The 23,870-nt window shown below is 40.7% G+C and overlaps 1 protein-coding gene and 1 long non-coding RNA gene across 7 annotated transcripts in view; one reads left to right on the top strand and one right to left on the bottom strand.

The window, feature by feature from the left end:
• Positions 1-1,609: 1,609 nt before the first annotated feature.
• LOC116985192 lies at positions 1,610-3,565 on the bottom strand. 2 transcript variants are annotated; one of them, XR_004415220.1, is made up of 2 exons: positions 3,490-3,565; positions 1,610-1,894 (listed from the first exon to the last, which is right to left on the bottom strand). It is a non-coding gene; the product is annotated as an uncharacterized LOC116985192 (long non-coding RNA). The 2 variants fall into 2 exon arrangements; XR_004415221.1 differs by having other exon boundaries at positions 3,494-3,553.
• The window catches only part of brd1 (bromodomain containing 1), a 44,646-nt gene continuing 23,715 nt past the window's right edge, over positions 2,940-23,870 (top strand). For 3 of the 5 annotated variants that reach the window (XM_033039769.1, XM_033039770.1, XM_033039767.1), the window contains exons 1-6: positions 3,627-3,750; positions 11,743-13,127; positions 15,898-16,054; positions 19,225-19,356; positions 19,475-19,603; positions 20,443-20,755. In XM_033039769.1, the coding sequence (XP_032895660.1) occupies positions 3,652-3,750; positions 11,743-13,127; positions 15,898-16,054; positions 19,225-19,356; positions 19,475-19,603; positions 20,443-20,755 (2,215 nt within the window). In that variant the 5' untranslated portion in view covers positions 3,627-3,651. Of the gene's footprint in view, positions 3,751-11,742; positions 13,128-15,897; positions 16,055-19,224; positions 19,357-19,474; positions 19,604-20,442; positions 20,756-23,870 lie in introns of all 5 variants that reach the window. The other 2 variants (XM_033039771.1, XM_033039768.1) reach the window with 2 other exon arrangements.

Here is a 23,870-nt window from a genome sequence, read left to right as displayed (position 1 = left end):
TACAACCCTTTGTCATTTTAACAGATGATGGTTTAGAAAGAGATCATAAGTTATAGGAGCAGAATTAGGCCATCTGGCCCATCATTCATGGCTGATCTCTTTTCCTCTTAATCATATTCTCCTGCCTTCTCCCCATAATCCTTGAACCTTAACAGCCTGATTATTTTCATGTAACCTGCTTCTGGTTACATGTAAAACATCTGTTATTGTGCATACATTAATAAGTAACTGTTGCAACAATATTTAATGTTTCACAAGAGTGTTATCAAACAAAATTTGGCAGATGAACAAAAGCTTTTCCAAAAGGAAGAAAGCAGAGGCCAAGGGAATATATTTCAGAGTTAAGGATTTTGGCAGCTGAAAGCATGACTGCAACTGGAGTGATTAAATTTGGCGATCCGTCCAATAGTATGTGAATAGAATATGTTCATTGTTCTAAGTGCAACCTTTTGTGCAATCACCTGGGTATAAATGTTATGAGCATTTGGGTATAAAAAGAGAATTCTAATTTTATCACATTTTTAGTTGCAAGGGATACGTCTTTCCAAAAAAACAAATCTCTTAGATCTTAAATTGACCTCAAATGGAATATATTTTAAACTAATTTTTTTCAGAAGGACTTTCTCCATAACAATACATTATGCTACAATGTCTGTGGATTTTTCCAGTATAACTGCATATTAACATTGATACATTTATTGGACAGTTGTAGATTGTATCTTTCCTCCTAGACATTTAAAAATCCATAACTTATTAAAGTTTGGAAATGAGACAATATTCTAAAAAGCTTGACATTATCTAGGTTAAAGGAGACCAGTTAATTGGCATCTGAATATTCATGCCACCACTGGTGGAAAGGTTTACCATGTAAAAGAGACACTGCTTCAAAAAACAGCTTCAGTACCTCCCAAACCTGCAAACTCTACCAACCAGAAGGACAGGTCCAGCAGTCACGTGATAACAACACTCCCTCCAGCATGCATATGCCTGACTTGCAAATATATATGTGTGTATGTTACTTCCCTGTCACTGCTGCCAAGGAATTGTAATATTGTCGTACATTCACGACAGTGAGCCACATCAATATCATCTATGAAGAACACCACCTTTAAGAGGTAGCAAACAATCCTGTGAATGAATAAAAATCTTCCCATTAAAAGGCTCCTAATGTTAGATCCTTTGTACGGTGTGTTAAACTTGCTCTTAGAACACAAATGTAGCAATTTCAAAGCATAAGCAATTAGAACTAGGGCTGCTTTCTGGTTAACTTTGAAGAAGTGATTAATCATTAATTAATCACTTTGCCCTGACTAAAATTATTAATTTTCTAAACTTTAAATTGTGATTTTCAAATTAAAACAAATTATTTCTTAGCAAATTTACCTTTATTTCACAAATGTAAACATACTTTGTCATTAGGTAAGATCTCAAAATCATAAGATTGCACATCATTAGTCTAATCACTCAATGATGTGCACAATTTTGTGACAAAGAGGCCAGCAACTCTAAAATATCTTCAACTAAGCTAGGAGGAATTGCCATGAGTGCTCTGTACGCTTTTTCAAGTGTGCTTTGGCATTTCAACATGCTTCCCAGGACAGCATTTCTCGCTTCAATATCTTCGAAATGTCTTGTGGGTTTGAATATGACTTCCATTGGCTTCGGCTTCTTGACATTCTTTCTGGAGAAAATGTAATTGAGCACTTCTGATTTACTTTGCTTCGCGAGCTTGATCATTATCTTCTTCACCATTGTCATTAAATAATGAATCACCTTTTTTAAAAACAGCTGTTTCTCACAATGTTAGATCAGTTGTTGGGAATGCAAGTCAGGAGTTCCAGGCAGTCATAATCCATTGGATCATCCAAGTACCTGAGGACTCCTGAGGAGATATCTTGGGATAAATGAAATCATTGTAACCTTCTGATCAATCTAACATAGAACCAGCACACAACAGTCATCTATATACACACTCTAACTCAAATATATGGTTAAGCCCAAGAAGACTTCAACTCCAACCTTAAAGAAAAATCCATGGCTAGTTCCAAAGGGAGCCAAACTGATCCATGAGTCAACTTCAAAATTAGGTTTTGAAACGGCAGTTACCTCTCAACGTAGCATGATGATGATGAAATTCACCACTACCCAACCCCCCTCCCCTCCCCCCTGTGCAGTACAGCATCTGGCTGTCTGAAGAAGTGTTTTAAGATCTAAATTTCAAACTCTGCAAAAAGGCCACTGCCTACCAGGCAGCAGTGATCCCTCCTCCTGACTGCTCGCGAGGGTCCACCAACATTGTCGAGCCAAACTCCTCCAAATTCCCTGGCAGGGTATGGGAACCCTGGCCAACCTTTTAACCCGCCAATATACTGTATGTATCCCCTATTGGTCCCTCGCCAGCACTCAGGAGGAGGGATCCTACGCGGTGCCCGGAACTGCTGCTTGGTAGGCAGTGACCTTCATGCAGTTTGAAGTTTAGATCTTCAAACACTTCCTCAGACAGCCAGAGGCTGTGCTGCACAGGGGGTAATGGTGAATTTCATCATCATGCTATGTTGAGAGGTAACTCCCCAGATATAGGACGTGCATCAAAATCTGGCCATGAAACTTCACTTTTCCTTTTTGCTCCAAGATAGTAAAAGTGGTGCAAGGACATCCATTAAAAGGGTCTGAATGGATACTGACGAGGAATTAACAGGTAATGATGTCCAATCTTGGCATGGGACTCCGAACACAAACACTCCATCATGTCTAGAAGAACAGGCTCTGGGCACAAAGAAATCCATGCCCCAACACCGAACCCGCGTCGTTCTTGGTGTCGGCTGAGAAGCCAGAGTCCATTTGTTGGAAGCAGAGAAGGGCCGGATAAGCCCCACTTTCTTTTAAACCCTCCTGCGGCGGATAGTTAGGAAGGGAACAGAAACAAGTCAAGACGAGGAATGTGGATGCGGGGCGGCGGGCGCCAGGATCCCCCCGCAGTTCACACAAACTGAATGCGTCCGCTGAATCGCCCTTCGCAAACCATCCCCAGTATACAATTCCGGGCAACGCGTAGGATCTCTTCTACAAAGCAAAGAGCCCATATCACAAAAAGCACAGCGAACGCCGCAGGGACCTTTTCTCCACGGACGTATATGTGCGCGCACCAACACCTCCTCCTCCGCCGGGGCTCCAGCCCGGACTGAGCAGGAGCGGCTGCGGCGGCGGAGCTCCACGACGACCCCTGCCTCGCTGATTGGCGGCGCCGGCTGCCGTCTCGCGGAGGACGCTCGGCTCGGCTCGGCTCTGCCGACGGAGTGACGTCGACGGAGCGGAGAAGTCGCCACGGCCGACGGCGTCTTGTGCAACCGAAACGGTGCCATTGTTGAAGAAGCGCAAAAAAAACCCCCCACACACATACAAATTCACAAGAGGGAGAGAGAGCTTTCGAGAAAGCAGTAGCGGCTAGCTGGCTGGCGGGCGGGCCGGCGGGCGAGCGAGCGCTTCTACTCACCCACCCGCGGCAGCGCGAGCGGCGGTCGCGAGCTCGGTGACAGTTGGTCGCGCGGCGGCGGCGAGAGAGAACAAGCGGGCGGGCCTCGAGCCCCGGGCTGGAGCAGCGACTGAGCCGCCGCGGGGAAGACGAGGGAGGCAGCTCCAGAGAGAGTGTGTATGAGTGAGCGCCGTCCGTTTCATGAGGCTCCCTCCAAGGCTCCCGCGGAGTGGGCTCTTCAGCTTCGAACCCCATCCCTCACTTCTTGCGGACAGGCGGTAAGTTGGGCCTTTGGGGAGGGAGGGGGGGGGGGGGGGAGGTGCGGTTCACCTGCTGCCTGACTCGGCGGTGGTGGTGGAAGGAAGGAGGGGGAGGAGGAGGCGGTTGGTTCCTGGTGTTGGCGGACGCCATGTTTGCGGTCGCGGTGACTGCAAGGACGGGCAGCCCCGAGTAAGGGGAAGTAGCCGTGGGGTGGGTGGGGGAGGGAGAGAGAATGGCTGGCCGGGCCCGTGCCTATCGGCCGGTCAGAGTGGGTGGGTGATGGCGGGGCGTGTTGCCGCCGCTCATTCAAATAGGCCCGGGCCCCACTGACGTCACGGCGCCGCTGCCGGCCCCGCTACCCACTTCCGGGTTGGCCGACGGATCCCTCTGGTCCGCTCAGTGGCTGGTTTACCGGCCCCCTCCTCACTCCCGCCACCGAACTGATTCCACCAGTGGGCAAAGATCTTATCCGCTATAGGATCTTTGCCAGTGGGAGTGAAATTAAAAGCAATCTCTCTGCGTGGCCGATTGGTAGGTTAGACCTTCCTTCCCCAACTGCCCCACCACATGCCTTCCTGTTTTCCAGTCATCAAACTCCAGTGTACATTGATCTAAACTGATTTAGTGAGTGTTTTGATAAGTGGAGCTTGAATGCAGATTGAACTACCATTATTTTTTCTGAGCACTTGCCGCGTTGGTAAGAAAGATACGTTTCTGAAATGTTTGCTATCTACCACCGTGGCCTATTATTTCTTTAAAAGTAATTTTGGAAGAGATATCATTCACTGGTGTGAGTTACTTTCTAATGTGAACTGATCGAGTTGCACATCAATCATGTACTATTTGCACCAAATACTTTTTCAATTGAAACGTTTCCTTGTTCAGATTCGTCAATGTGTTGGTTTATTCGGGTTTGAAGTTAGCCAGAGTGTCTTCAAAAGATGGTTCTGCCATGCAAAATGTTGATTTCTGAAGGACAATGTTGTCACATTCCTTTATTTGGCTTTATGTTCTAGAAGGCAATATGATTGTTCTCCCTCTTGTTACAGTTTGTCTTGGAACTCCAATATAACTGCAGCCTGTCTCATAATTGTTGACAGCATAGAAGTATATTGTTTGGCACATCAAAGACATAAAAATGGTGCAGTCCTCTAATGGGGTCATACGACAGCCCTCCCAATAGCTAGCTGGAGATAAAGGAACAACAACATAGCCAGATTATGGAAATTATTGTTGTTGTAGGCATATTTAAATTCCCCAATATCGATTTGGATTTTCTGAGGGCAAATGATTTGGTTAGGGCAGAATTTGTTAGGTGTATCAAGGACCAAGGAGCTAATTGTCAACTTAAGGGTGCAGAGTGGGGTTGTTCATGCCCCAACCAGCATTTGTGATGCAGAAAGGGAAATGGGTTGAGAGCTTCAAGGCCCTCGGTGTTAATATCACCTATAATCTGCCGTGGATCAGTACACTGATGTGAAAGCCAAGCATGTACACCAATGCAGCTAAGAAGACTGAGAAAATTTGGCATGTATCTAGTGACCGTTACAAACTTCTACAGATGCACCATACAAAACACACACTCAAATTGTATCACAGCTTGGTTTGGGAATAGCTCTGACCAAGATTGCAAGAAATTGCAAAGTTGTAGATGTAACCCAGTTGATTTCACAGACAGACTTCAAGCTGCCTCCCGAAAGCAGCTAACATAATTACGTGTTCAAGAAGGAACTGCAGATGCTGGAAAATCGAAGGTACACAAAAATGCTGGAGAAACTCAGCGGGTGCAGCAGCATCTATGGAGCGAAGGAAATAGAAGGGTTTCGGCCCGAAACGTTACCTATTTCCTTCGCTCCATAGATGCTGCTGCACCCGCTGAGTTTCTCCAGCATTTTTGTGTACCTAACATAATTACTTGTCCAATCCCAATTATTCCTCCTTTGTCCTGCTCCTGTCCAGCAGAAAGTACAAAGGCTGAGTACAATGATAATACCTTATTCAATTTTAACGGCAATAATGGACACAGTTTCTCCTCTATCCATGTCTTCAAATGAGGGTTTGCTGTACTTTATTTTCAGCTCCATGTCCAGCTCCCCTTTGGATGCTGCAGTTGAATCAATCCATTACTAGCTCCAATGGCAGACACAAGACACTGACCCACGGCAGACCTTTTCGACTCTTATCATTTTTGTCTTTGCCAATCACTTCCATTCTACGTCCTTTAATTCTTTATCCTTCCACTAGTGGAAGTAGGTTCATTCTACTTTTATAAGTCTCTCCATTAGATCCCTTTATTATGTCCTCTACTCTGTGCAGAATTACTTCAGCCTCTGCCATATCTATACAGTCAGGAAATCATTTTAGCAGTATCCATTACCCCAATTCTAAAACCTCTGTTTTCCTTAAAGTGTGATGTCCAGTTCTTCTGTGGTTTCTGTCCCGAACCCTAACCCTAAATTTTATAATGTAGGCAGAAGGAACTCCCGATACGGGAATCTTGAGCAAAACACAGAGTGCTGGAAGAACTCAGTGGTTCAGGCAGCATCTGTGGGGACACATTTTGGGTGGGGCCACTTCTTCAGACTGATGGAATTTAAAAATTGCAATTAAAAAATTGAGATAAGGAATAAAAATATATTATGGAATTTATGTAAGGAAAAACTTGAATAAACAAATGCTGTAAAAAAAAATGATTTTTTTTTTGTATTCTCGTGGAATTTAAAAACTTTTATTTTGTGATAGAAAGAAAGGCAGCTGCTTCTTATCATTCTTTTATTGGGTTCAATCTACTGCACATATTTCAAACCTGGTTTTGATGGATTACAGTAATGTAGCAGACTGCACCAATCATTTGGCTTTTGCACATACATCCTCAGGTTCTTTTTGGTCTTGTTTTGATTTTTGCTGTTATTCCATTGCTTTTATTTGCTGGCCTCCCACTCTCCAAACTTCAAATTATCCTTTTTTTGCTTGCATTTATATTCTATGATGTGTGTTGATCTATTGTTTTACACTACAAATAAGCCAAACTGCAAGATGCAAGAAAAAAATAATGTTGGAATTATTTTTTGAATTTGGACAAATGGGTGGAAGCTGGTATTGAAAACCAAGGTTACCTGTTCTAATTTACCCTGCAAAAATTTAAGTTGGTAAATTTAGAATATTTATAGTGGTAACCAAATAGTTTAGCTTCGTTGTTTTTCCATACAATGTTGAGATTCCTCCAATTTTCGTGTTTTAAAGTGTAACAGCAGAGATACTGAGAAATAGTAGAATGGGAACTATATGCTATCAGTTTACCCACGGAACTGAATGCTTTCAACTGATTTGTGCCTATTCTCTTTGAATGCTTGGAATTTGTATTGGTACAAAATGAATGGTTTTTAGCCAAAGGGGAAAAGTATGCTAAAGATATTGATGAAGGTAAACGGATGATATTCGGCTTAGTCTATAACTGCAATGTTTTTTTATGAATTTAAATGTAGTAATTGAGTAGGCTTCTGCTTTTAAGTAATAATGTGGACCTAACTGGTTCTGCGATTAATTTATTAAGTGTCAGTGAAGAATTTTACCTACTTATTCTATTTCTTACGTTTTGTTATATGGCCGAATATGCCCAGGTTTTCCGTACCATTGCTAATTGCTTATGGTTGAAATTGGGTGACCTGTCGATGTTACTCCAGCATTTTGTGTCTATCTTCACTGTCCAACTCAGAGTGGACATCAACTATAATGGACAGGATGAACTGTGATGTGTTCATCTAATCTAGGAAATGGAATATTGATGTTTGGTGAAGATAGAATTATGCACAAGTGTGATAACTTTCTCAGTTGATCCTCCTGTCAAACCGGAAAATTGCTGCAGCTAAATTCTAGCACGTTTTTAAGCAGTTTGATAAGAAGCAGTGTAATTTGAAAAATATTAGTTATCACTTTCTGTTATTAACGTAGAAATTGAGCAATAAAATATATTAGTTACATAATCATGTATTAGAATCAGGAAGAGGCCATATATTGCTGTATTAAGAATACAGCCAATCTCTAGCCATAGCACAATTGTTCAGTATCACTATACCCCTTGATTTCCTTAATATCCTGAAATCTGAGTGTCTGTCTTGAGTGAACTCTCTGACTGAGACCTTTGGCATTTCGGGATCGAAAAGTACAAAAGGACACCACCGTTAATGGAAGAAAATATTCTTCATTTCAATCCTAAATGGCTTTATTCATAAGCTGTGCCCCAGGACTAGATTCCTCAATCAGGAGAAATATGTTCCATGCATCTAGTTCGTCAAGCTCTTTAACAATTTTATGTTGTTAAAATCTCTTCATTGTGCTAAACTAGAGAAAATAATCCAGCCTATTCAATCTTTCCTCTTCCAGCAAACTAATGATTACGCTGTAAACTGCAGATGCTGGTTACAGAAAAAGCCACAAAGTGCTACAGTAACTCAGCAGGTCAGGCAGTATATCTGGAGAACAGGTAACGTTTTAGGTCGAGACATTTCTTCAGACTGATTGTGCTGTGGGGAAAGAAAGCTGGAAGAGAAGTAGTGGACAGGATAAAACCTGGAAACTGGTGTCTTTCAATCCCCATGCCTTTCTGCCTTCTAATAATAATATATTTTATTGTCATTGCACATAAGTGCAACGAGATTAGGTATGCCGCTTCCATCCGATGTCATAACTTAAATAACTAATAATATTTAGATTTAGATACCCCAAGAACATGGTTTGTAAAAAGAACATTAAAACAGTAAAACAGTAAAAACAGACTAAAGTGCAGATGTGTCTGTGCGACGTGACCATCCGAGGGAGAGTCCATGGGGGTGGTGGGGTGGGGGGGGGGGGGGCACTCAGCAGGGTCGGTTCAGAGCCGCTATAGCTCTGGGAATGAAGCTGTTCCTGAGTCTGGAGGTGCGGGCGTAGAAGGCCTTGTAACGTCTGCCGGAGGGAAGTAGTTCGAACAGTCCATTACAAGGGTGTGAGGAGTCTTTATGGATGCTGACGGCCTTCCTGAGGCACCGGGTGTGGTAGATGCCCTTCAAGGCTAGTAGCGGTGTCCCAATAATCTTCTGCACTCTGTGGACGATGCGTTGAAGAGCTCTCCTCTCCACCTCTGTGCAGCTGAGATACCACACAGAGATGCCATACGTTAGTATGCTCTCTGTCGTGCAGCGCTAGAAGGTTGTCAGCAGCTGTTGGGGCAGACCAGTCTTTTTTAATGTTCTCAGGAAGAACAGTCGTTGCTGTGCCTTCTTGACCACGCAGCGGTGTTGGTGGACCATGTGAGGTCCTCTGAGATGTGAGTGCCCAGAAACTTAAAGCTAGACACTCTCTCCACACTGTCCCCGTAGATGCAGATTGGGGCGTATTCTCCATTATGTGACCCCCTGAAGTCGATAATCAGCTCCTTGGTCTTGGAGGTGTTTAGTGACAAGTTGTTACGTGAGTACCAGTCCGCCAGGTTCTGCACCTCCGCTCTGTATTTTGTTTCATCACCGTTGGTGATCAGCCCGATCACCGTTGTGTCGTCTGCAAACTTGACGATGGTGTTGGTGTCGAATGCAGAAACACAGTCGTGTGTGAAGAGGGAGTAGAGCATGGGGCTCAGTACACAGCCCTGTGGTGTGCCGGTGCTCAGGTTGATAGTGGAGGACAGGTGCGGGCCCAGTCTCACTGCCTGCGGTCGCTCCGTCAGAAAATTCAGGATCCAATCGCATATCGGCGAGCTGAGGTGGAGTTTGGTGGTGAGCTTGGTGGGGGTGACCGTATTGAAGGCAGAGCTATAGTCTATGAAGAGCATCCTTACGTACGTGCCCTGTCTTTCCAGGTGAGTCAGGACAGTGTGAAGAGCCAGAGAGATGGCATCCTCTGTGGATCTATTTGCCCTGTATGCAAATTAATGAGAGTCCAGTGAGGCAGGGATGCTGGATTTGATGTGGGAGAGGACCAGCCTTTCAACGCAATTCATTGGTATTAGAGTTAGGGCAACCGGGCGGTAGTCATTCAGGTTGGTGACTTTAGACTTTTTAGGCACCGGCAGTATGGTAGCTGTTTTCAGGCACTTGGGGACCGTTGCCAGAGATAGAGACAGGTTAAAGATCCTCGTGAATACCTCCGCCAGCTGTACAGCACAGTCCTTTAGTACCCTTCCTTGGACTCCATCCGGGCCTGCAGCCTTGCGTGGATTGATCCTACGCAGAGCGCACTGTACCTCCTGTGTGCTCAGTGATAAGGCCTGTCCCTCCACCATGGCTGGGGTTATTCCACTTCTGGTGGTGTTGCCAGTTTCGAAGCGGGTAAAGAAGGTGTTTAACTCATTGGCCAGTGTGATATCACTGTGGGGGCATGCGGGGCTGCTCTTGTAGTCAGTGATGTCCCTGACACCCTGCCACATGCTTCTGGTGTCCGCGGTATTGAAGTGGTCTTCCACCCTTTGCCTGTGGATGTCTTTGGCCATTTTTATATCTTTGTTCAGGTTTGACCTGGCAGCACTGTAGGCAGAAGTGTCCCTGGATTTAAAGGCATTGTTGCGTGCCCTTAGCAGATTCTGAACCTCCTTGTTCATCCACGGTTTCCGGTTTGGGAACATCTTTATTTGCTTGTCCACTGTAACAGTCTCCACACAGCAGTTGATGTAGGAGAGCACAGTGGATGTGTACCCCTCCAAGTCTACCTCTGTACCACTGGTTGCCTGTTGTGCAAACAGGTCCTAGTCGGTGCGATCAAAGCAGTCCTGGAGTTGTAGGGTGGCGTCCTCGGGCCATATTTTGACCGTCTTTATTGCAGGGTTGGTCTTGCGGATGAGGGGTTTGTATGCAGGCAGTAGAAACAGTGAGAAGTGATCGGATAGTCCCAGGGATGGGCAGGGGAGAGCTCTGTATGCGTCCTTGATGTTGGTGTACACTTTATTCTGCAGACACATCTTCCCATCCTCGCCTCTTTCTGTCTTTGCCGAGATCCCTCAATGATTATAATGCAAACAATAATTGATTTATAATTTTACTTTAAAATTTACTTTCGGGAACTACTTGTTGCTAAACATTAACAAAATACAACTTCCTGCTGCCTTAATTGAGATATTAGTACAATTAAGTAGTTAACCGTTATGGAAACTTGATTAGATTGGTTCAAGCATATTAAATGTCAGCATGTAATTTACCCATCATAATAAGAATAAATTATAATAAGGATTCATATTTATGGTATGGGGAGAGAAAAAAGAAAAGATTCAGATATTTGTAAACTTATGGGCATTTTAGACCTCAAGCCAATGACGAATTGATTCAAAATCCTCACCAAAAGGTTCGGGGAAAAGAACTTAATAGCTGCTGGAACATAAAATGCCTAACCTTGGGCAAAGATGTCTTCCTTACTGAATTGCAATGAGATCTGGTTGGAAAAGCTTTAGTAAAGAATGCACCAAGATTAGTTTGATCAGCCTTATTCTGTGTTAGAACATGTTAGGTTTCTGCTCAGCCTAGCAAAATTTGATTTTATGGATCATAGCACTTCATTTAATCTTTGTTTTGATGTCAAATTAGTTTGGGTTGACCATGACCATGATCCAATAACATTGCTTGCATTTGTAAAACCTGGTTGGAAAGGTGAGGTTGGGTTGCAGCTGAGCTGCAAAACTATTCAGTCGAAAAGATTTTCAAAGAAGGGTCTCTACCCAAAACGTCACCTATTCCTTACTCGAGCCTTTTGGGTCTATCTTCGGTTTAAACCAGCATCTCCAGTTCCTTCTTACACAGGAACTCTGAAGTTAAAATGGACCAAATTCTTGAAAACCTTTTTGACTGAATTATTTTGCAGCTCAGCTGCAACCTTCTGAAGAAGGGTCTTGACCTGAAAATATCACCCATTCCTTCTCTTCAGCGATGCTGCCTGTCCCGCTGAGTTGCTCCAGCCTTTTGTGTCTATCTTCAGAGTTCATGTCATGTTTTGTAACACTTGTTAACACCGAAATAGAGGTTTTGACTTGATGATAAATTATTTTTCAGCAGACTTCTTCATTAACAATGAGAAGGAAAGGAAGGTGTCAACGAGGGACTGCAAGGCGCTCGGCATCACCTTGCAAGCTGAAACATTCACCAAGCCGTGAAATGCTGACATATGCTCAAGCTCAGCGAATGGTTGAAATGGAAATTGATGGGCGGTTGCACAGAATCAGTATTTATGATCCACTGGAAATCATTTCAGAAGATGACTTAACTGCTCAAGAAATTGTTGAATGTAACAGCAATAAGGAAAACAGTGAACGTCCACCTGTTTTTGTAAAGAGTAAAAGGTGCAAATCCAATAAAGTTAAAAAGAAGGATGTCGTTATTCAGAGTACACATGGTGCTCAAACTCAAGTAAACACCTTGCCGGAACCAAGATTTAGATTAGTGGATTATGAGCCACCTTCTGCTCCACGTCGACCTTCATCATATTACAGGCTCATTGAGAAGTCCGCGGAGGAGCTCAATAACGAAGTTGAGTATGATATGGATGAAGAAGATTATGCATGGTTGGAAATGATCAATGAAAGGCGCAAAAGTGAAGGTTTGAGTGTAGTTTCACAGAATGTGTTTGAGTTTCTCATGGATAAACTAGAAAAGGAATCTTACTTTGAAAATTCTAATCAAGGTGATCCTCAGTCTTTAATTGATGAAGATGCTGTTTGTTGTATTTGCATGGATGGGGAATGTCAAAACAGTAATGTAATATTGTTTTGCGACATGTGTAATTTAGCAGTGCACCAGGAATGCTATGGAGTTCCATATATACCCGAAGGACAATGGTTGTGCCGTCGTTGCTTGCAATCATCACCTCGATCTGTTGATTGTATCTTGTGCCCAAATAAGGGTGGTGCTTTCAAGAAAACTGATGATGGTCAATGGGGACATGTTGTATGTGCTTTGTGGGTTCCTGAAGTTGGATTTGCTAATACGGTATTCATAGAGCCTATTGATGGTGTCAAGAACATTCCAGTGGCCAGGTGGAAACTGACATGCTACCTCTGCAAACAGAAAGGGCTTGGTGCTTGCATCCAATGTCATAAGGCAAATTGTTATACTGCATTCCATGTAACTTGTGCTCAACAAGCAGGTCTGCACATGAAAATGGAGCCTGTTAAAGAAACTGAATCCAATGGGACAACAACATTTAATGTGAAAAAGACTGCTTTCTGTGCTGTGCATACACCTTCAGGATGTGTGAGAAGGCCACTAAACATTTATGAGCCAGCTGATCTAAAAAATGGCATATGTAGAATAGATTTGCCTAACAAAGCAACCAAAAGTAAGTGTAAGACGAGGCAAAAGACAAAGAAGGCACAGAAGCTGTTAATTGAAAAAAGTACTACAGTGCCTGTCGTATCTGTTCCATGCATTCAGCCAGATAGGTGAGTGACTTGTTACATATTCACCTGAATTTTATTTGAAATATTTATTTTGAGGTCTGTAGATGTTGAAATAAATGTAATGAAAATGTAATATCTGCCAAAAAAAAGGTTCTACGTTTTGCTGTTTTTGTTGCTGGATCCCTTCAGCCAAACAGTTGAAAAGCTGAGGGATCACTTTAAAGTTTTTATTTGCCTTGCTATTTGAAGCTATACCACCATGGGTCAATCTGATTCTGCAACCAACTCTTTCATGCCTAGACTGAATCAGTTATCTTACACAACAAAAACTCTGAGACAGCAACCGTTTCAATTTTTAACAATTAAATGACAATCTAGAATTATATTGCCTTGTGCTATTGTCCGTTGTTTTTACTTTTCCACTCAGAATTAATATCCTTGAATGTGCATATCTTCCTCTGGTAACTATTTGTCATAAATGCAACATGGAAATAGGCCTTTTGGCCGAATGAGTCCGTGGTAATCATCAACCACCCATTTTTATAAATGTTGTATTTATCCTACATTTTCATCATCTCCCAGATTCTACCTTTCACCTACACATCAGGGGTATTGAACTAACCCATTTTCTACCAACCCTGCACATCTTTGGGATGTGGGAGGAAACCAGAATGGCTGAAGGAACCCACTCTGTCACAGGTAGAATGTGCACACTCCGTCACAACAGCTTCTGAGGTCTGGATTGAACCTGGGTCTCTAACATCATGAGGCAGTAGCTCTACCAGCTCTGTCACTGTGTTGCTAATCACGTCCCCTCGCACTCATGTGTAACAAAACTCTGACCAACTAAAAGGAAGTACGCAAACAAAAGGCATGAGCACCATTATAGTTTGAATTGCCTTAGGGTGCTTATTGGACTACTCTCCATTTCTATTCTGCAGCTTGAAGAGAAATATTAAAATAAGTACCTGAAACAAAGCGAAACAATGAAAAGTGATTGAAAAGGGAACAGGTTATATAGACAGAAATTACACTAGGGGTGACTAAGAGAAAAATGATGGTATAATATCTTTGAATTATCACAATGAAAGGCAAATAACACACCCTTGCATAACGAATCCCAGGGAGCTTTCAAATTTCTCAATTAATCTTTTTAGACCAAACATCACCAACATATGCAGTATTGTTATTTGATTCCCTAGCATACAAATGTTTATATTAGTCTAATTCTGCCTGAGAAATTATTAAAATGCCTCTTGGAAAAGTGGCAACTTCAATTTGAAGATAACTTTTCATTCAGGTCTTTTGGCTGTTTCATGTAACAGAGAAAAATACAGATGATCCCTGCATTATGGGCGGGGGGGTTTGCACTCCTAGAATACTGACTTTTTCACGATTCTCCATAACATGAAATTGCAAGATCTACGAATGGGTCAAGAAACATGAGTTGGAAAAACATAAGTGGCTCTGGAACCAAGTGTACTGGTAAATGGGTGGTGGACATGTACTGGTTTTATAAAGCTGGCCCATTAGCTTAATGAAATGTGAATAATTATCAGTAGAATACTGCCATTTGCTTATTTTTGGCACACACTTAACAGTTTTGTGGATGTATGTTGCTATAATAATTCATAATTGTATACTATGTTTAAAGTAAAAAAGTACTTCCCAGAGGCTTAATGGAAAGAAATGTCTGCACATTGACCTCGGTTTAATCAATGAAATTTGTTAAAGAGTCTTAATGATGAATTAGATTGAGCCAGCATGATGTAGTAATATGGACTGCAGAGCTTTGGATAAACCGCTCTTTTTAAGAGGGTGGAGGGTGTGAGAGTAAGCAGCAGAGTAAATGTGAATGAAATAGGACATGGATGAGTGTTTTAGCAGCAGATAACATGAAAATAGGCGAAGGCTGTATATTTCAAATTGAAAGCGGACTTGGAGTTGGAAACTCGGCGCAGAGCACATTGTAGTTGCAGTCAAAGCTGGTTTGTCCATTGTGAATTGACGTGGCTTTGCTTTTGAGGGTGCTGTATTCTATGAATGTGTAACGATCTTTATGTCAATTGACTGTCTAGCTGGCAAAAATTTGGATTTCTTTAATGTAGTCCTACTTAAAGTGCATGTGAGAACATTCAATTTGCTCGTTGCATTAAATTTAAATGTAAATGTTTGATTTACGCGTTTTAAAAATGTCTAATAACTACCAAAGTTTAATTTATCTACAATTTTTGGAATATCACACTCAAATTTATGCCTGGCAAACTTACGCATCAGCTTTCAAAGTTATGTCATAAGTTCAGCTTTGCTTAACACAAAGAAAGTTACATGGGTATTTTTTTCAGTTTTATACTCCCACAGTTGGCATCATGCATTTCAGGTAAGGTATTGTACAGAATGAAGGGATAAATTTAAAATGTATGATTTTACCTCATTTATTTCAATTGGCAGCATAGTCATGTGCAGTGAGTGGCATATTTGACTAGTGTGCTTTTTGATTAATGGGTTGTTTTTCAAGCCCATAACCACTGTGTAAAACGCGTACAACGTCTCATGAAGCATCTCAACCATTCATGGTTCTGTGGGATTTTAAATTATCAAAATGATTATTTGTGGCATTGCTTTCCTTGTAATGAATGTATAAACATCTACAATGTGCTTTGCTCACACAAAATATTATGCACTGTGCCCTTTCGAAAAATGTAATATAACAGTGAAAATTAGGTCATAATTAATGATGCAATGTTACTTCTTGTACTTAACTTTCCAATTCTTGTCCGAAAGTGCTTTTAAAAATGACTTGTCTCTACAGGCTAAATAAAATAATGAGTCAGGTATCAATACCACGGAAAAAACAGTTTATACAGAGGTTATATGTTTACTGGACACTTAAACGACAATCAAGAAATGGTGTACCTCTCCTTCGTCGTTTACAGTCACACTTGCAGTCTCAGAGAAATTCACAGCAGGTACTTTTACTGATTTCTTTGAAACTTGTATAGCTTAGATTTTGTATAAGATAGTAACATCTGAATTCTGACAAAGGAAATTTAATTTATTTTTGTCTGGTTTTCAAGACATGTAGATCATCAATGATCATGGCATTCATGATTTTAATGAGTCAATAAACATCTACAATCTACCTTGCCCAAAAAGATACCGAGGTCGTTGCTTGTCTACATTTTTCAGTATAAAAATCCAATATAATATACAGCAAAAATTAGTTCTCTATAGGTAGTTCTGGTGTAATGTGTTTCCACAAAGCTAATAGAGATTAGATTAGATTAGATATAATTTATTGCCACACAGCCAGGCTGGTGGAAATTTGGGTTGTCTGCAGCGATACAATAATAAAGAACACACAACCACAATAAAACTGTAACACAAACATCCACCACAGCATTCATCACTGTGGTGGAAGGCACAAAATTTGGCCAGTCCTCCTCCATTTCCCCCCCGTGGTCAGGACCAGAGTCCAGAGTCAGTCCAGGATCGGCTATTCGTCACCGGAGACCGCGGCTTTAAGTTGTTGTAGGCCGCAGGCCAGCGGTCAAGATTTAAAGTCCCCGCCGCTGCCAGAAGCACCGTAGACTGCAGGGCCGGCGGTCGAAGCTCCCCTCCAGGGGTCTTGGTAAGTCCATGCCGGACCCGCGGTAGAAGTCGGCCGCGGGCCGGCAGTGATGGCTTCTTCGTCCCCCGGGTCCCCAACGTGAGATCCCGGGCTGTAGACGCTGCACCAGCTGGAGCTCTGCAGACCGCGACTTCAGGCTGCGACTTCAGGCTGCCGGCTGCCCCGGGCCAGCGAAATGGAGCGCTCCCCTCCAGCGAGCCCCAGCGAGGGTCGCCCGCTCCACGCCGAGAGTCCACGCTGCGCCCACCGCTGAAGCCCCGGGCGCGTCTCCGGGAAAGGCCGCGTCGATCCTTGATGTTAGGCCACGGGGGAGGCGACCTGGAAAAACTCGCCTCTCCGTGGAGGAGGCGACCGAAGCGGTTTCCCCCTCACCCCCCCACACCACCCCCCACATAAAACACACGAAGAAACATTAAATACAGACTTTAAAACATACTAAAAAAATTAAAAAAGGTTGAAAAACTGACGAGCTGCATGACATGGCTGCTGCACAGAGCAGCGCCCCCTACAGAATGGATGGGACCTGCACTATTATCCAAAATGACTGCCAACTAGTTATTCCTCAAAATATTTACAACTAAAGCTTTAAAATGGGTTTGAAACTCAACTGCTAGATTGTTTGCTCCCATAATTACTTATTAATATTAGTGATTTATTTTGTCTTTTGAAACTGTAGAGTACTCTGCGGTAAGATCTAAGGCCAATAACAATATAAGATGTTTACATTCCAAACGGAAAAAAAAAATGTTTTCGAGTGGTTTATAGATTTTATTGAGAAGGCTATCTATCCATGATATACTTCATTTTATTAAAGACATTTTATTTTTGTTGAAACAAAAAGGGAAATTTGTAAGAAACAGTTTACTTTTATATCAAAGATACTATTGCATTTATTATCATTAGAAAATTAATTTAAAGAATAAAATGCTTTACAGTTCTTTGTACGTTAATAGAACATAAAATGACAATGATCAATAAATAATATTAAACATAAATCAATTAGGGAGCACCATTTGTCTTATGCAGGCCGAATTGGTTATAGCGGGATTTCGATTGCCTTTCTGCACTAGAGTCCCGGTTTTTATCCGGACTTTGGATCTATGTGACGTTTGCATGTACTTCCTGTGACCGTGTGGATTTCCTCTGGGTGTTATGGTTTCCTCCCACAGCCAGTTTGTACGTTAATTGGTCTCTGTAAACAGTCTAGGAAAAAAATACTTTTTCCATGTAACCTCTCGCAGAAATTGAACATCATCGATACGGGTGGCCATTGGAATTGACAACCAATCGCTTCTATTGACACTTGTGCAATGATACCGGATGAAACATTGCAACATACAGCCATTAATATTTTTAGCATGCAGTAACAAAAATGAACGTTGCTTATTTTTGAAAATCCTCCAGGAATAAATAACTTTGTTATCCTGATTCTGAAAATCTTTGGGCCCCTAAACCCCAATTGTTTTTATAATGCCATTTTCTATATGGCAACGTTTTTCAGTATCACAAACATTCCATTAGGCAGAGATACCTATATTGCCTTCATATACCAATATTGATTTTTTTAATAGATATTGTGCTTTAGAATGAACTCCATTAACAAGTATAGTCTTAAACCTGCAATCTCACTACCTTCCACTAGGAGGGATTAAAATAAATCCTTCCTGGAATGGAAACAAATAAGGTTAATTGGGAAGAAAATATGATTGAAGAACAGGGTGGAGAGTGAGTAGTATAGTCTGCCCTTGTTGTTATGGGCCTTTTTTTAATGGTTATAGTATATGGAGCGCTCCGCACAGTATTCGGACACCAGTGCCTCTTTAAGAACACAGCCTGCTATTTACATTGTGGGACGACATTAAAATTGACAAGCAATTGTTTCAATTGAAACTTGTGCAATGATACTCTTATTAAAAAATGTTACAGCCTTTAGCTTGCAATAACAAAAATACATGTTTAACTTTAAAAATAACTTTATATTTGAAAATAATTTGTACCAAGAAGGTATAAAAGAAAGCATGTTGTTGATGGACAGAATGGATGGGACCTGCACTATTATCCAAAATGACTGCCAACTAGTTATTCCTCAAAATATTTACAACTAAAGCTTTAAAATGGGTTTGAAACTCAACTGCAAGATTGTTTGCTCCCATAATTACTTATTAATATTAGTGATTTATTTTGTCTTTTGAAACTGTAGAGTACTCTGCGGTAAGATCTAAGGCCAATAACAATATAAGATGTTTACATTCCAAACGGAAAAAAAAAATGTTTTCGAGTGGTTTATAGATTTTATTGAGAAGGCTATCTATCCATGATATACTTCATTTTATTAAAGACATTTTATTTTTGTTGAAACAAAAAGGGAAATTTGTAAGAAACAGTTTACTTTTATATCAAAGATACTATTGCATTTATTATCATTAGAAAATTAATTTAAAGAATAAAATGCTTTGCAGTTCTTAAAACTTATTTGCTTTCTTTTTCATTCCTTCTGTATTGTAAAAGAGAACAAATGACGAACAGAAAAATGGTTTGAAAGAACAGTTGAAATATTGGCAGAGGCTCCGTCATGATCTTGAGAGAGCACGTTTACTAGTTGAACTTATTCGTAAACGTGAAAAACTAAAACGTGAACAGGTATCTACCCTTATTTAATTCCAAGAATAATTTCAATATAGAGGATGCATTTTAATTTTAGTTTCTTTTATGCTGCAGCAGTAAATGATTTTAAAACTTTTCAATTAAATATTGGCAGGTCAAAGTTCAGCAGGTTGCAATGGAACTCCAGCTAACACCTTTGACTGTAATGTTACGTTCAATTTTGGACCAGCTTCAGGAAAAGGATACAGCGCATATATTTGCTCAGCCAGTGAGCTTAAAAGAGGTACAAAACTTTGTGTTGGTTACAAAAACCCATGGTTTGCTCTGCCCAGAATCTCAATATTTCCACCTTGCCACCCAAGATTGCTTTCATTGTGGTTGCTATATTCATACTAGGCAGCTGTAAATATATATTTTTTTAAGGTTTCCAAAATATAAAATGTGACAAATGAATTTCTGTATAGAAGCTTAACACTCACAACAAACCAAAGAAATTTCCTCAACTACAGTATAATAACCGGGAAAAAATTAATATTAACATTTTGGAAAGGCCCTACAACCCCCACAATTAAAATGTGGATTACGGAAATGTCGGAGACCCTATACTTAGAAAGAATTAGACTTGTCTTAATGGACAAACAAGATCTTTTCCATAAAATTTGGGCTCCATTCATTAACTATCTGAAGGGATAGATTGGCACAGCACGAGGACCCAACTGAAACTTGAACTCAGGAACAGATGAAAAGCTATACTTTATAACCTACGAACCTATCTCCATTGACGTATTACAGGTAACCCATTCCACCTCCCTTGTTTTTCTGTTGTGTTTTTTTTTTTTCTTCTTTCTTTTTTATTTGTAACTTTCTACCCTCTCTTTTTCCCTCTTTCTATAAAAAATAAAAACACTAGAAGCAGAAGTAATTGATAATGGAAAATTTTAATAATGTATGACTGATGTATATGAAAAGTTTTTTTACTATAATATGTAACTATATTTTATAATACGTCTACTTCTAATAAATAAATTTTTAAAAAATAAATAAATTAAAAAAAATTCTGTATACGTTTGTAATTGAGGCACTGAAAAAAAACTTCTCATTTATTAAAACATTATCTTTCAGGTTCCAGATTACTTGGATCATATAACACATCCTATGGACTTCTCAACAATGAGGAAAAAGATTGAAGATCATGGTTATAATAATCTGGATGAATTTGAAGATGATGTTAACCTTATTATAGATAACTGTATGAAATACAATGCAAAGGACACAATATTTTACCGAGCAGCAGTGCGGTTAAGAGATCAGGGAGGTGTCGTATTAAGACAAGCTCGACGTGAAGCTGACAGAATTGGTTATGACAATGAAACCACCATGCATTTGCCTGAACCACCAAAGAGCAAAGCAGCTAAGCCTCTGACATGGGAAGACGGTATTTATTTAATTTTCTTCCTAAGCAGACCTTCGGGATAAATGATCTCTAAATGAAGAAAACATAACTTACCTGTGTGTTGGATATTTTGTATAGAATTGTGATTGTTATTTTGTATCGTCTCTGGTAAAATCATACTTGGCATTTGATACATACTTGGAGCAAAATGCAGATCCTGGAAATCTGAAACAAAAACAGAAAAGTTTGGAGTCTGGCATGACAACTGGTGCGGTGGTTACAGAAACACAATTTTTGGGTCAAGGATGATGTGGCAGAGTGCTGCCACAGAGCTCCAGGGACCCAGTTTGATATCTCAGATGATGTCTATCTGTAGTTGGCACAATTTCCCTAAGTCCACATTGTTTTTTGCTGGATAATACGGTTTCTTAGTACATCCCAAAAAATTCTGTTTGGTTAATTAGCCTGTGTGCCAAACATTATCACAGTGGTGTTGATGAACATGTAAGTTGCAGGTTAATAGAGAGAGGAGCAATGTGATAAGTTGAATTGCTCCGATGGGTGCAAGAATACACCCAATATGCATAGTACTCCTTTCAATTTGTAATAAAAAAACAAAATATTTAGTTTCATGAGAAAACAGTAAGGATGCAGCATTCATTAAATAACTCTAACCAAGGGGCATAAACTGGTCTTGAGGAGGTTGAATCTGAATTGCTGTGCAATTTTCATACCGTGATTAGAGTTTTTTAGAATAAACATGCAATCAAGTTCTGTCCAAGTAGCTTCAAGTTAGTTTGCAATATTTTCTATATCCTGTATTTCATTTTAAGTTGTACTTTCTCAGTGGTTTTTTTCAACTGGTAGATTCACCAGAATGCAGGAGGTACATTTTGTGAATTGTTTTACTTGCAAAATTGAGATGCAAATACAGATGTTTATGAACAAAATAAAATTCTATTTTTTTTTTTATTTTGTTGATCCAAATTAATATAAATGAGACCTAAAACCTGGCCTTCAGTCAGAAAATACAAAATATTCTTCACTTTCCTTGTAAAATGGTGTTTTGTTAAGTGAAAGTAAAGCTTAAAACAACCCGGTTTAGTATTGCTTTAAGCCTTAGATTTCATCGGGTGTTGTTTCCACCTTTGTTGCAGTTGGGAAATCTATTCTCAGAGTTCACTTGAAATTGTCAATTGATTAATCAAATTTTAGTTCAAGTTTCTGCAAATAATCTGCATAAATATTAAGTTTCCCATGTGTCAGTGGAATAGAATCTTTCTTTAAATACAAAATATTATTTAATGAGATATAATGTTTAATCAGTACTGTTATAGCATTAAACTTAAAAATAGATTTAATCACCAAAAATAATCCGTTCATAACGATGACAAAAAAAAAATATAGCACATAAACAGGTCATTTGCGCCATTCACTCAAGCCTCTTCCTGTCTTTTGTCACCGAAATCTATCAGCATAACCCTCTATTCCCTTTTCCCTCATGCTTATCCAGGCTCATCTTAAATGCATCTGTACTAACTTCAACCACTCGCCTGTGGTAACAGGTTCCACATTCTTACCACCCTCTGGGTAAGGAAGCGTCTTCTGAATTCCTTTTTGGATCACATGGTAACTGAGTTATATTAATGGTCTCTTGTAAACCTTTTTCCCCATAAGCAGACACAGTCTGAGTATACAGTGCCCTCCATAATGTTTGGGACAAAGACCCATCAATTATTTATTTGTCTCTGCACTCCACAATTTGAGATTTGTAGTAGAAAAAGTCACATGTGGTTAAAGTGCACATTGTCAGATTTTAATAAAGGCCATTTTTACACATTTTGTTTTAACCATTAGAAATTATAACAATTTTTACACAGTTCCCCCCCCCCCCCCCCACCCATTCCAGGACACAGCAATGTCATGTAAATGAAAGTAATCATATTTAGTATTTTGTTGCATATCCTTTGCATGCAATGACTGCTTGAGGTCTGCGATTCATGAACATCACCAGTTGCTGGGTGTCTTCTCTGGTGATGCTCTGCCAGGCCTGTATTGCAGTCATCTTTAGCTTATGCTTGTCTTGGGGGCTCGTCCCCTTCAGTTTTCTCTTCAGCATATAAAATGCATGTCAATTGGGATCAGATCAGGTGATTGACTTGGCCACTCAAGAATTTACCATTTTTTAGCTTTAGCAGTATGTTTGGGATCATTGTCTTGCTGTAGAATGAACTGCCGGCCAATGAACTTTGAGGCATTTGTTTGAACTTGAGCAGATAGGATGCATCTATACACTTCAGAATTTATTATGCTACTGCCATCAGCAGTTGTATCATCAATGAAGATAAGTGAGCCAGTATCCATACATGCCCAGGCCTTAACACCCTCACCACCGTGTTTCACAGATGTGGTGGTATGATTTGGATCTTGGGCAGTTCATTCTCTCCTCCATACTTTGCTCTTGCCATCACTCTGATGCAAATTAATCTTCATCTCATCTGTCCACAAGACCTTTTTCCAGAACCGTGGCTGCTCTTTTAAGTACTTCTTGGCAAACTGTGACCTGCCCATCCTATCTTTGCAGCTAACCAGTGGTTTGCATCTTGCAGTATCTATATTACTAAAAGTCTGACCTTGACCACTTCCTGTTCTGTATATTGATTTTAGAAAAAATGCTGCCATTTACGGCTGTGATTTTTTTTTTGCCATCTTACTCAGAGTCCCCCTCCGCTGCGCAGGACAAGAGGATTTTTCCAATCGATTAAAAATAAACGAGTTATTAGTGTTTAAAAATTGTTGAGATTCTCTCTCCTGTCAATCATGCCATGAAGGCCATGCCCCTTCTGGTGGGCTGGGGGGACTATAAAACCCAGAAGTGTGGGCGTGGCTCAGCCTCTGCAAAATGGAGGAGGGAGAGGTCACGACTTGCTGTTTTTAGTGGCCTTGCACCATGTTTGAAATGGTATGAAACTGCACTTGAATTTGGTGGCCTTGCACCCTGCTTGAAGTGGTAAGAAACTGCACTTGAATTTGGTGGACTTGCACCCTGCTTGAAATGGAATTTCAAGGGATAGCCGTGAGTCAACTGCCAGCCCACCAGCCATGAGTGAGTGAGCTGCCAGTACAGCAGGCTTGAGTGACTGAGCCGCCAGCCCAA

The sequence above is a fragment of the Amblyraja radiata genome, chromosome 21 (assembly GCF_010909765.2).
Source record: "Amblyraja radiata isolate CabotCenter1 chromosome 21, sAmbRad1.1.pri, whole genome shotgun sequence".
Taxonomy (NCBI): domain Eukaryota; kingdom Metazoa; phylum Chordata; class Chondrichthyes; order Rajiformes; family Rajidae; genus Amblyraja; species Amblyraja radiata.
This window is presented reverse-complemented; position numbering and strand designations above follow the sequence as displayed.